The sequence below is a fragment of the Anomaloglossus baeobatrachus genome, chromosome 2 (genome assembly GCF_048569485.1).
Source record: "Anomaloglossus baeobatrachus isolate aAnoBae1 chromosome 2, aAnoBae1.hap1, whole genome shotgun sequence".
Classification (NCBI taxonomy): Eukaryota; Metazoa; Chordata; class Amphibia; order Anura; family Aromobatidae; genus Anomaloglossus; species Anomaloglossus baeobatrachus.
This window is the reverse complement of record NC_134354.1, coordinates 747898670-747911537: the sequence shown is the minus strand read 5'-3', so window position 1 is coordinate 747911537 and position 12868 is coordinate 747898670. Positions and strand designations below refer to the sequence as shown.

The window sequence follows — 12868 nt, the reverse complement described above, 5'->3', positions numbered from 1 at the left end:
GCAGATATTGCCCCGAATCTGTCTCTGGCACTCGCATATGGAGCTGAACTCTGCCTGCTGCTGTTAACCATTTACATGCAGCACTTTCAAATGTGACAGTTTTGCGGAGTTTTACAGGTGGATTCCGGGCAGAATCCACCTGAAAAAGACGATGTGTGCACATAGCTTTACAAAGAATCTCTTCTCCCTGGCTCAAAGAGACAGGTCCCAATTGGGAACATATGAACGAGGCTTATTTTTATAAAACATCCCCTTCCAGCTGATTTCTACAAAGTTAAAGTATCTTTGTTTGGTTTTTTTTTTGTCCTTTTTGCCATCAGTTTTCTAAAAAGTGGGTAGCACAGGGGACATAGTGAATCACAAATTTCCTACAACACATGTCTAAAACTGTCGCTTTATTTCTATTGAAATAAAGTATTGTTTTAGGGGATTTTTTTTCTTTGGTCTTTATATTATTTATCCCTCTTTTTGATTTGATTTTTTTTTTGTTAATCGTCCAAAGATGCAGCAAACATTTTGGCCCATTTTATGCCTCTGGGTTTCTGGTTCAAGAAACTGACGGATGAAACGCGGCTGTATAAATTGTGTTTTATACATTGCTGCCAATATCCAGGAACATTTTCGGAAAATGTAGAACAACTCCAGCTATGGGAGAAGACCACTTTTGATCAAATTTTTCTGTGTCAAATTTTCAATGTAATTTTATGTTATCTGTGTTGTACTGGGTCCTTTTTTTAAATACTTGTCATTTGGGGGGTTAATTATGTTATTTTTAAGTCTTGAGTTTGTGATTTCATCTTTTCTGCTCAGGCCGGAGTCTCAAAACTCAATGAGGCCAAGTCTCTAGTGGATGAACTGAAAAGAAAAGCCGGAGAACAGAGCTTATTGCTAAAAACTAAACAGGCCGAGGCTGATGCAGCTCTACAAGAGATAACCACGTCCATGCAGGTAATATCAGGGTGAAATAATCCATGGCAAGGGAATTTGCTTTGCCCATTATTAACAATAAAACATCCGTCGCTTCCCTACGTAAAACCCACTGCTTCTTGCCTTTGCAAAGCAAATTGTATAACATTACAGTTAGGAGGAGATGGGAGCTGTTAGTCCCGAACATACAGGAGGAGAACTGGGAGGAGATTATTGAATCCCCAACTAAGGTATCACCCTCGGTTAACAACAGAATGACCCAACTATATATCATACATCAAGCGTATTTAACCCCTTCAATGTTGTACAAAATGCGACACCGGGCAACCCCTGACTGCCCGCGGTGCTATGGGGGGGGGGAATGTTGACTTCCTTCACATGATATGGGGCTGTCCGGTGGCTGTCACCTTTTGAAGGGGGGTTGTCTCGGTCTTATCCTCCCTGGCTCTTTTTCCTATACCCCTTGAACCACTTCTCTGTTTATTTGGGATTATGGATGAAGAGACATGGTCACACTATCACAAAATATTTCTGCGGGAATCCCTTTTTATGGCTTGGAAACCCATAGCCATGCGGTGGATGGGCGGTTCTCCTCCTACGGTGCGAGCGTGGATAGAACTGGTGAACAAAATGCTCCCGTGTGAGCAGAATGTATATCAAAACAGAGGGTGTCCAGAGAAATTCAACCGGATGTGTGAAATGTGGAACTCCTCCCCTTTGACCTTAACCGATTGAGTATAAGATATTCACATGTCTCTACCAGTACTGAATACAAACTGGCTGTGGAGGAGGGCAGTTTCCAACGTCTAGGACAGTGTTATCGGCAGAGCTAGTTATTAGTTATTACTGGTTTTGTTTGTCTGTTTGTAGTATTCACCATACAGTCAAATACAATGTAATCAGCTATCTCATTGTCCGTAAAACACCATAGCAGTTTTAAAATGAACATTTATTTAGCAACATAGCAACATGTCTACTTGTTGAGCCTAATCGAGTGGCTCATAGCAAACCTGTATGTGCATATCTAATGTGTCTTTTGCTCTGTACTTGAGAAATTCTCAACTGTATAACATTAAGGCATATGTGTCACAGTTTTCTATTCTCTATGTTCTCCATGTCCATATAGAAATAACTATAACTGGTAGGTATAATAGAAATACGGTAATTACCGTATGTCAAAGTAGGCTTTTCAGGCCTGATTCATAAAACTGACATTGTACATATCAGTCTTAATGATGGGGTGTGGTGGCTGAATTTATGAGGAGGCCCATGATGCTTAATAAATTCTGCACATTTTCTCAGGGGCGTCCACCTCAACTCACCCCACCAAAAATCCTACTCCAGTCAGGAACTGGAGTAACAGTTCTGGCATTAGTTACAACTCTAAGGTGGCGTAACTAATGATACATTCGGCAGGCGGTTTCCTACTTTGGTGAGAGTGGCGTAAAAAGTTGCAACATTTTTTTGCGACTTTTGAAAGTGTTTTACACCTTATGGTATAAGCAAAAAATGTATGGTTTAATATGGGTTCCACTTCTAGGACCTGCACCAAACTCAAGTTAGGGATTTACTGTTCCCGATCCTGTGGCCTCGTCACTAGACCTCACGTAACATAATGAGGTCAGGCTGCTGGCTACAAACAAAACAAAAAAAGTCAAGCCTGTCCTGATCTGGCTGCTGTGGTGCATTGGTCTGGATGCCAAACTCGGGCTGTACAATTTATTTTCTGCTCACCTGTAGTGAATAACGCATTATAGGGAATCTGTCACCAGGTTTTTGCTATGTAATTTGAGGGCAGCATAATGTGGAGACAGAGACCCTGATTCCAGCGGTGTGTCTGTCACTGGGCTGCTTGCTGCAATTTTGATAAGTTTTATCTGCTGCAGTTCTTTGAATGCTGACCTCTGTATAACCCCGCCCCTTCCACTGATTGGCAGCTTCCTGCCTATGCACAGATTATGCAAAGAGCTGCCACTAAGTGGAGGGGGTGGGGTTATACAGAGCTCATGAATATGGAGGACTACCTGGCAGCAGGCTTACTAGTCCTCAAGTGATTATCTTCTTCTGATATAACAGCAATTTTATAGAAACTACAACAAGCAGACAAGTAAGTGACACCGCTCAAATCGGGATGTCTGCCCCTACATCATGCTTCTCTTAGATTAAATAGCAAAAACCTGGTGACAGATTCCCTTTAACATGTTTCACCATGATTGAATTAAGTCCAGCCTGAAGCTGCATTACTGAGAGAGTCGTAGGAATCCAAGTCATTAAGTACAGCAATATCTACTCGAGTAGTGAGAGCCATGAGCATGTGTAATAGCGTTTTTAGCACCGCTCAGAAATCTATCTAGATGTGCAATACAGCTGCACTTTTGCAGCTGCTGTAAAGTATACATTAGAAATTTGCATAAAAAGCCTCAAGGAAGAACAGAGCTGCATAATTCTTGATGGATTTCTAGGTAAAATGGCTTCTGAAGCTAAATGATGAACCAATCTGCTGAAAATAATCATGCAGCATGAAATGACTTGAGAAAAAGAGTTGCTTAAAAGGTTACTGAGAAATGTAATGAAATTGAACATCTAAAGTAAACAAAAGTACATTAAAATATTACAAATTCTACTAAATGCCCTTATTTAGCAAAAATGTAATTTTTAGTTAGAGCATCAGGAATGCGAACAGAGGAGTGCACATTCACTATACCTGATGGGATGCTGCCCTCACCCGATGTCTGTCTTCAGCAGACGTCTATATGCAGCCCGACCTAAAATGTTGGACGACTGGGAACTGACATATTTCAAATCATGAAACTAACTAAAGATGGAACTTTTTGCTCCATTAAAGGTATTTAATAATAATTTGTATCATTTAAATGTGTTTGTTATTTCATTGTATTACATTTCTCTGAGAACCTCTTTAAAAAAACAAACAAAAACTTTTTAGCAGGTTTTTGCTAAATAATCTGAGAGCAGCATAATATAGGGCAAGAAAGCCTAATTTCAGCGATGTGTTACTTGCTGCAGTTTTTAAAGAATATCTGTTTTTCTCTGAATTAGATGTAGCAGAGCTAAAACGTCTGGGTTGTGTATAACCCACCATATCCTTGACTGACATTTTCCTATGTACACTGTGAATTGTCAGCAAGCTGCTAATCAGTGTTGGGGGGCGGAGTTACACAGATTATCTGGTCTGCTCTGCACCTGAGATGTAGTCTTGTAATGATAATCTCCTGCTGATAAAACACTGATTGTATTGAAACTACAGCAAGCAGCCTAATAAGTGACATCCCTGGGGAATCAGTCTCTAGTACTCTGTAGTATGCAGCTCTCAGATTAAATGGCAAAAACCTGCTGATAATATTCCCTTTAAAGGGGTTGACCAGGGCAAATTTTCGACAAGCACTGTAGCATGTGGAGTCCTGATAGTGTGCAATATAAACACTGTAGGATGTGGCTTGGCTTGTTCAAGTGGTTATCACATGACTGCAAGTGGACAATTTTCATACTTGCAGAAGGGAGTGGGTTGCACACATATTTGCACAGCATGAAAAGGGAAGAAATTGTCTTAGCGCAAAGAAAACAGGTAAGGAGGATAGTGAAAGAAGTGGAAATAAGTAGGGTATGGGAGCTGTGCTGATACATGAGCTAATGAAGACACTGTAAACACAGAGCTCACATCCAGCTTATATTACTGAGAGAGACACTCCCGCAAGAAAAAAAATCTCTCTGAAACTTGGATCAGGCTGCAAAGAGGTATCAAAATGAATGGAGGAAATAATATTGCAGAGATAAACTTTAATGCAATTGTATTCATTATAGGTATCCACTATCATATGTAAAAATATTTTTTTCCCATGTCCTTGGTGTCTATAGCCTTTAAATTGTACAAGTATATACGAGGTGGCCATAAAATAACCTAAGGTTTTTGGAGCCGTGTGCAGACCGACCCAGTGGACAGAATTGGCGGAAAATTGGTATATATATGCTATTCAAGGCACGGAGAAACGGAAGGTATCTTAAAACATTTTTTTATGCCAAAACTCCCCACTAGGTGAAAAAGTGGCGCTGTACAGTGAGCGTGCCTTGCAACTCAGTCTGCAAGATGCCTGTCCCTTTGCCGGATCATGCGCTTGTTTTATGAGAATGGCAGGAAGGCTACAACTGCACTGAGAGCATTTTGTCGTTTGATAGACCTTCACACACATAGCGGTCCAATGGCTGTCAATTCGCTGAGACAGATGATGACACGTTTCAAGGAAACAGGGTTACTAAGTGTTCAACCAGGGCACGGGCCGGTGAGCAGAGAGGTTGTGGAGGACATTGCCACTGCCATCGCGGAACAGGTCACGAACAACCCTGCCAGGAACAGCAGTGCACACAGTGTTTCCAGGCAGCACAGCATGGAAAGTTCTCCGAAAGGTCTTGTGGGCATACCCGTACAAAATTATTCATCATCAACAACTTCTTCCTCGTGACAATGATACCCGCTTGACATTTGCATTCATGTTTCTGACGACAGTGAAAATGGACGGCAATTGGCCATGGAACGTTCTGTGGTGCGACGTAGTGCATTTTTACCTGAGTGGAACGGTGAACACACCAGACTGTCGCATATGGGCTACCGAAAATCCGCATGTGGTGAAGGAGGTTCTGCTTCATTCGCCAAACGTAACTGTTTGGTGTGGCTTCACCTCATCATTCATCCTCAGATCGCTCTTTCTTTATCGTTCCTTTGGGAGACCCAGACCTTGGGTGTTTAGCTTCTGCCTCCGGAGGACACACAAAGTACTACACTTAAAAGTGTAGCTCCTCCCTCTGAGCTTATACACCCCCTGGTGAGCCAGTCCCAGCCAGTTTATCGCTTTTTGTTCAGGAGGCATACATCCACACATGCATTCTCATGATTTTTTTCTTTTTTTGGAAGAGATTGAAGAAGTGCGGGTCCACGTCTGGACCCCCGGCATGTCCCTTCTCACCCCACTGTGTCGGCGGTGTTGTAAGGTTGATTTCCAAGGCTGGAGCCTTACATGCCGTGCTCCTTCACCATCCCTCCTGGGCTCTGGCTTGAAGTGGGAGCCAGCACGGTCTCCATGCCTGGCAGGAGACCGGTCTCCATCCACAGCCCCTTGAGGATTCTGCTGGACCGGAGCACTCATCCCCAGGGACCTGGCCCTGCGTCTCAGCAGCTAAGTACCTGAGACATTTATATGTTGGGGGTCCCTGTTCTTTTTTGTATGGGAAGAGTATGCTGAATGTATTTATTTTGGCATTTCCGGCGGGTTCTCTAGCTTTTGCCCGAGAACCGCGCCGATGGTGCCTGCGCGTCGGCCTCGCCGCTTAAATTTAGGCCCCGGCTTTGCCGGAGGCCTAGTTTCTGTTAACTACCCTCGCATGTCACTCATGCAGAGGGACAGGCACGGCTCCTCCCGGCAGCCGTCCTGCACAGGGGAGGGACACTCCCCACTGCTGGGGCGTGTCTCCTCCCCTGCAGGTCTCTATGGCCCTCCAGTTCCTGCTCTCCTATAGGAACGCCCCAAGTCCCGCCCCCTCTCTTCGCTCCCTGCTGAGGTGCTGTGCATTGGGGGTCCGGGCTTCGGGATCTGGAGGGCACACAACACCACTTCCAGCGGTCTGGTAAGCCACAGCCGGTCTCTGGTTGTGGACCTCTGTATATTCTCCCTGGGGTTCATTCTCTTGCAGAGCCCCCACTCCAGCAGCATGTCTCACACGAGGAGCAAGGCTCCAAAGCTTTATACTGTATGCGCTGCATGTAAGCTCCTGCTGCCTGAGCCGAGCACCTATCCACATTGTGATGTCTGCTCTAACTTGGCGGTGCCACAGCCTGGAGTCTCACCCCCAGTGGTCTCTCCGGCTGCCTCTGCACCTGTGGCTGAACCCCCGGCCTGGGTAGAGTCCTTCTCTAGGTCTATATCCCAGTCCTTTGCTGAGTCCATGGGACTTTTGTCCAGGACTTTGAATATGCATCAGCCCTCCTCACAGGGTGCCTCTAATGCTCTTGCTAAGGGTCCTTTAGGATCCCTATCCTCTGACCTCCGTCGGAGGTCACAGAGGATTCATCATCAGGTCCCAGACCCCGTCCTCCTAAGAGAAGGCGCAGGGTTTCCTCTCCCTCCTCATCCCGCGGCTCTGATTCAAGAGCTGACTCGCAAAATGAGAAGGATGCCCTTACGGGGGGCTCGGAGGCTAACTCCATGTTCCCCATCGATCTTTCCGAGGGTGACTCAGATCTTAGTGACTTGATTGCTTCTATTAATTCTGTGCTGGATCTCAATCCGCCAGTATCAGAGGAGCAACCCTCTCTGGCAGAAAAGCACCAGTTTACCTCGCCTAAGAGAGTAAAGAGTGTGTTCTTTAACCACTCCAGTTTTCAGACCTCTGTGACCAAACCCAGGGCCTGTCCTGACAAACGCTTCCCAAAGCGTGGTTCTGATGACCGTTTTCCCTTTCCACCTGAGGTGGTCAAGGAGTGGTCTCACTCCCCAAAGGTAGACCCCCCAGAGTCTAGGCTCTCAGCCCGGACCGTTGTGTCGGTGGCTGACGGCACCTCACTTAAGGATTCCATTGACCGTCAGATTGACCTTCTGGCCAAATCTGTGTATGAAGCGGCGGGGGCCGCGTTTTCCCCGACTTTTGCAGCAGTGTGGGCTCTCAAAGCCATCTCTGCTTCTCTAGAGGAGATGCATTCCCTCACCAAGGAATCTATGCCTGAGATGGTTGCCTTAACTTCTCAAGCTTCAGCTTTTTCATCTTATGCCATGTCTGCCATGCTAGAGGCTTCTCACCGCACTGCGGTGGCTTCGGCTAATTCCCTCGTTATCCGCAGGATCTTGTGGCTTCGAGAGTGGAAGGCAGATGCTTCTTCAAAGCACCTTGCTGGGCTCCCTTTTGCTGGTTCCCGGCTGTTCGGTGAACAGCTGGATGAAATTATTAAGGAAGCTACTGGCGGGAAGAGTACTTCCATGCCACAAACCAAGACCAGGAAACATGCCCAGGGTAGGAATCAGTCGAGGTTTCGTTCCTTTCGTTCCTCCAACTGGTCGTCCTCTAAGCCCTCCGCCTCGTCCGCTAACTCAGCTAAGGACCAGAAATCCAACTGGCGCCCAAAAGCGCGTCCGCAGAAGACCGCAGGAGGTTCTGCCACTAAGGCAGTCTCCTCGTGACTCTCTGCCCGCTCCAGCAACGTCCTTAGTCGGTGGCAGGCTCTCCCACTTTGGCGACGCTTGGTTAAAACAAGTCTCCGATCAGTGGGTAAGAGATATCATATCTCACGGCTACAGGATAGAATTCTCTTCCAGCCCGCCAAACTGATTTTTTCTCTCAACTCCCCCCTGCTCCAAAGCCGCCGCCTTCTCACAGGCCATGGCATCCTTGCAGGCAAACTGAGTAATTGTACCAGTTCCCGCTCGGGAACGGTTCAGAGGTTTTTACTCAAACCTCTTCCTAGTTCCCAAAAAGGACGATACCTTCCGGTCCATCCTGGATCTCAAGCTTCTCAACAAGCATGTTCAGGTGCGGCACTTTTGCATGGAGTCTCTGCGATCAGTCATTGCCTCAATGACCCAAGGGGATTTCCTGGCGTCCATCGACATCAGAGATGCCTATCTACATGTGCCAATTGCAGTTTCACACCAGCGTTGGTTACGTTTTGCAATAGGAGAGGATCATTTCCAATTCGTGGCTCTCCCCTTCGGGTTAGCCACGGCCCCTCGGGTATTCACCAAGGTCATGGCAGCAGTGATTGCGGTTCTGCACCTCCAGGGGTTGGCAGTGCTCCCTTACCTGGACGACCTTCTGGTCAAGGCTCCATCCAGCGCAGACTGTCAGCGGAGTGTCTCGCTCACTCTAGCCACTCTAGCCCAATTCGGGTGGCTTGTCAATCTTCCCAAATCCACTCTGACTCCGACCCAGAGTCTCACGTACCTAGGGATGCAGTTCGAGACTTTGCCGGCACTTGTGAAGTTGCCCTTAATCAAACAGCACTCACTCCAGCTAGCGGTGCGCTCTCTGCTGAGGCCCCGCCGTTATACCCTCAGGCGTCTGATGCAGGTGCTGGGTCAAATGGTGGCATCCATGGAGGCTGTTCCCTTTGCCCAGTTCCATCTGCGCCCCCTGCAGCTGGACATTCTCATCTGTTGGGACAAGCGGCCTTCCTACTTACACATGGTAAGTGGCTCTGTCGCTACGGACCAGGAGCTCTCTTCAGTGGTGGCTTCGGCCCCTCTCCCTGTCCCAAAGGCGCTCCTTCCTGGCCCCGTCCTGGGTGATTCTCACCACGGATGCCAGTCTATCCGGCTGGGGAGCGGTATGTCTCCACCACAGAGCGCAGGGCACTTGGACTCCGTCCGAGTCAGCCCTTTCAATCAATGTGCTGGAAACCAGAGCCATGCTTCTAGCTCTCCTAGCATTTCACCATCTGCTGGCGGGCAGGCACATTCGAGTCCAGTCAGACAACGCGACAGCGGTTGCCTACATCACCAAGGCGGGACACTCAGACGCCTGGCAATGATGGAGGTACAACGCATCCTTTAATGAGTGGAGGACTCCAAGTCCACCATTCCGCAGTCCACATCCCAGGCGTGGAAAACGGAGGCAGATTATCTCAGCCGTCAAAGCGTGGACGGTGGCGAGTGGTCCCTGCACCCGGCAGTGTTTCAGTCAATCTGCCGCAAATGGGGCACTCCGGACGTGGACCTAATGGCATCCCGTCACAACAACAACAAAGTTCCTGTTTACGTGGCTCGCTCCCACGATCCTCAGGCCTTCGCCGCGGACGCTCTGGTTCAAGACTGGTCCCAGTTTCGTCTGTCCTACGTGTTTCCCCCTCTAGCTCTCTTGCCCAGAGTCCTGCGCAAGATCCGAATGGAGGGCCGTCGAGTCATCCTCATTGCACCGGACTGGCCCAGGCGAGCTTGGTATCCGGACCTGCTCCAACTGTCCGTAGAGATGCCGTGGCATCTCCCGGACCGTCCAGACCTACTCTCGCAAGGTCCGTTTTTCCGCCCGAATTCTGCGGCCCTCAAATTGACGGCGTGGCCCTTGAGTCCTGGATTTTGACGGCTTCTGGTATTCCTCCTGAAGTCATCTCCACTATGACTCGGGCCCGTAAGTCTTCCTCCGCTAAGATCTATCACAGAACTTGGAAAATTTTCCCGTCCTGGTGTCGCTCTACCGGCCATCCTCCTTGGTCATTCTCTTTGTCGACCCTTCTGTCTTTTCTACAGTCCGGTCTGCAGCTAGGACTGTCCCTCAACTCTCTCAAGGGACAAGTCTCAGCTCTGTCAGTGCTGTTCCAGCGGCGTCTCGCTTGGCTGGCTCAGGTCCGCACCTTCATGCAAGGCGCGTCTCACATCATTCCGCCTTATCAGCGGCCCTTGGATCCCTGGGACCTTAGCTTGGTCCTCACGGTATTGCAGAAACCCCCTTTTGAGCCTCTTAGGGAGGTTTCTTTGTATCGTCTTTCTCAGAAAGTGGCCTTTCTGGTTGCCATAACTTCTCTCAGGAGAGTCTCTGATATGGCTGCGCTCTCTTCGGAGTCACCTTTTTTAGTTTTTCATCAAGACAAGGTGGTTCTCCGTCCGACTCCGGACTTTCTTCCTAAGGTGGTCTCTCACTTCCACCTTAACCAGGACATTACCTTACCTTCCTTCTGTCCGGCCCCTGTTCATCGCTTTGAAAAAGCGCTGCATAATCTAGATCTGGTGCGTGCTCTCCGGATCTATGTGTCTCGCACCGCTGCGCTCAGGCGGTGCACCTTTCTTTTTGTGCTAACCACAGGTCGGCGCAAGGGCCTCCCTGCTTCTAAGCCGACCTTAGGCCGTTGGATTAGATCGACTATTTCGGACGCCTACCAGAGTACTCAGGTGCCTCCCCCGCCGGGGATCAAAGCACACTCGACCAGAGCTGTCGGTGCCTCTTGGGCTTTTAGGCACCAGGCTACGGCTCAACAAGTCTGTCAGGTTGCCACTTGGGCTAGCCTGCATACCTTCTCGAAGCACTACCAAGTGCATGCTCATGCTTCGGCAGATGCGAGCTTGGGCAGACGCATCCTTCAGGCGGCTGTCGCCCATTTGTGAAGTTAGGTTCTGCCTACTTCTTAGTTTTTCTGTTTATTTCCCACCCAGGGACTGCTTGGAATGTCCCAAGGTCTGGGTCTCCCAAAGGAACGATAAAGAAAAAGAGAATTTTGTTTACTTACCGTAAATTCTTTTTTTTATAGTTCCGTATTGGGAGACCCAGCACCCTCCCTGTTGCCTGTTGGCAAATTCTTGTTCCGCGTGTTATCACCGGCTGTTGTCGTGGACAGAGTCTCCGGTTGTTCCGGCTGTTGCTCTGTTCTACTTGTGGGTGGCTATTCTCCTTCAGCTTTTGCACTAAACTGGCTGGGACTGGCTCACCAGGGGGTGTATAAGCTCAAAAGGAGGAGCTACACTTTTAAGTGTAGTACTTTGTGTGTCCTCCGGAGGCAGAATCTAAACACCCAAGGTCTGGATCTCCCAATACGGAACTATAAGAAAAAGAATTTACGGTAAGTAACAAAATTCTCTTTTTTACGAAGAAATGAGGCCAACTGGGTTTGCTACCTGTTCCGTTACAGCGAGGTACCAGACAATGCTGGAAACTGTGGTCGTTCCGCAACTCCAACAGCGGCAGCGTCTTCAGACGACCACCTTCATGCATGATGGATGGAGACCTCCTCATATCGCAAATTGTGTGAAGAACATTCTGCGTGCACATTTTCCCGATGACAGGATTTTGAGCTGCTCCTTACCTAACAAATGGCCATTGCGTTCGCCCGATCTCAGTCTTTGTGATTTCTGGTTTTGGGGAAACTTGAAAGAGCGCGTTTATCGGGGAAATGTCGACACCCTGGCTGACGTCAAACACTGCATCATTTTGGAAGTGCGCAGCATCCCACCAGACATGTTACACGCAAGCGTCGAGCATGTTCTGTATAGGATGAACATGAGCACCATGCATGATGGCGGCCATATTGAACAGTTATGCTAGTATTTGGAACAATTGTGATGTCTCCAATTATCGGCACACGGTTTTTGGGCCGCTCACTGACTGTACAGCGCCACGTTTTCACCTGGTGGGGAGTTTTGGTATACATTTTTTTTAAAGGTGCCTTCCGTTTCCCCGTGCCTTGAATAGCATACATACCAGTTTTTAGCCAATTCTGTCCACTGGGTCAGTCTGCACACGGCACCAAACACCTCCGGCTATTTTACGGCCTCCTTGTATTATGCATGCTGTTGGTGTCTCCTGTAAGTATCTGGGACGGCGCTGTGCCTGGCAGCGTAATGGGTGAGAGCAACACACATCTGCTGGTGAAGTGCTATGAAATCCGCTTTTCGTTTTTTTTTACAGAACGCCAGCGATCAAAAGACTGAAATGGAGAAAATAAAACACAGAATAGCTGAAGAGTCGGCTAAGATTGAAGAAAGGAAGAGGAAAATTGATGATGAGCTAAAGGATGTTCAGGTACCAAGATGAAATACTCACAAACCAAGTGATCTTGTATGAAAAGATTCCCTTGTATATCGGGTCATACATCTACCGCGTCGTGTTAGCAGATGAAGGAAATCAAATGTATTTCAAAAGGTTTATTTTTTTTTCCCAACTGGTCTTCTCTGGGGTGGATTTGTTTCAGCTCTAGGTTGAAAACTACACATCTACTGATATTCCAAGTCTTCCACATACTTTGAACTCTGCATATCGAGTTCGCTCCATTATCACTGCTATTCCGCCGTATACACGGCATGTTATTGATGTACTTGTGGGACAGTGGGAAAGTGACTATCCTGAGCTTAAACACATGGAAGTCAAGATATTAATAATAATAATAATAATAATAATAATAATAATTTTTTTAAAAAAAGGCAATCCTTTATTCACTTACATTCACACATAACATAGC

General features: G+C 47.6%; 1 protein-coding gene across 3 annotated transcripts in view; it reads left to right on the top strand.

The window, feature by feature from the left end:
* The window catches only part of DYNC2H1 (dynein cytoplasmic 2 heavy chain 1), an 852364-nt gene that overhangs the window by 411228 nt on the left and 428268 nt on the right, over positions 1-12868 (top strand). For all 3 annotated transcript variants that reach the window (XM_075337457.1, XM_075337458.1, XM_075337455.1), the window contains exons 55-56: positions 811-948; positions 12319-12432. In XM_075337457.1, coding sequence (XP_075193572.1) covers positions 811-948; positions 12319-12432 — 252 coding nt within the window. The remainder of the gene's footprint in view (positions 1-810; positions 949-12318; positions 12433-12868) is intronic.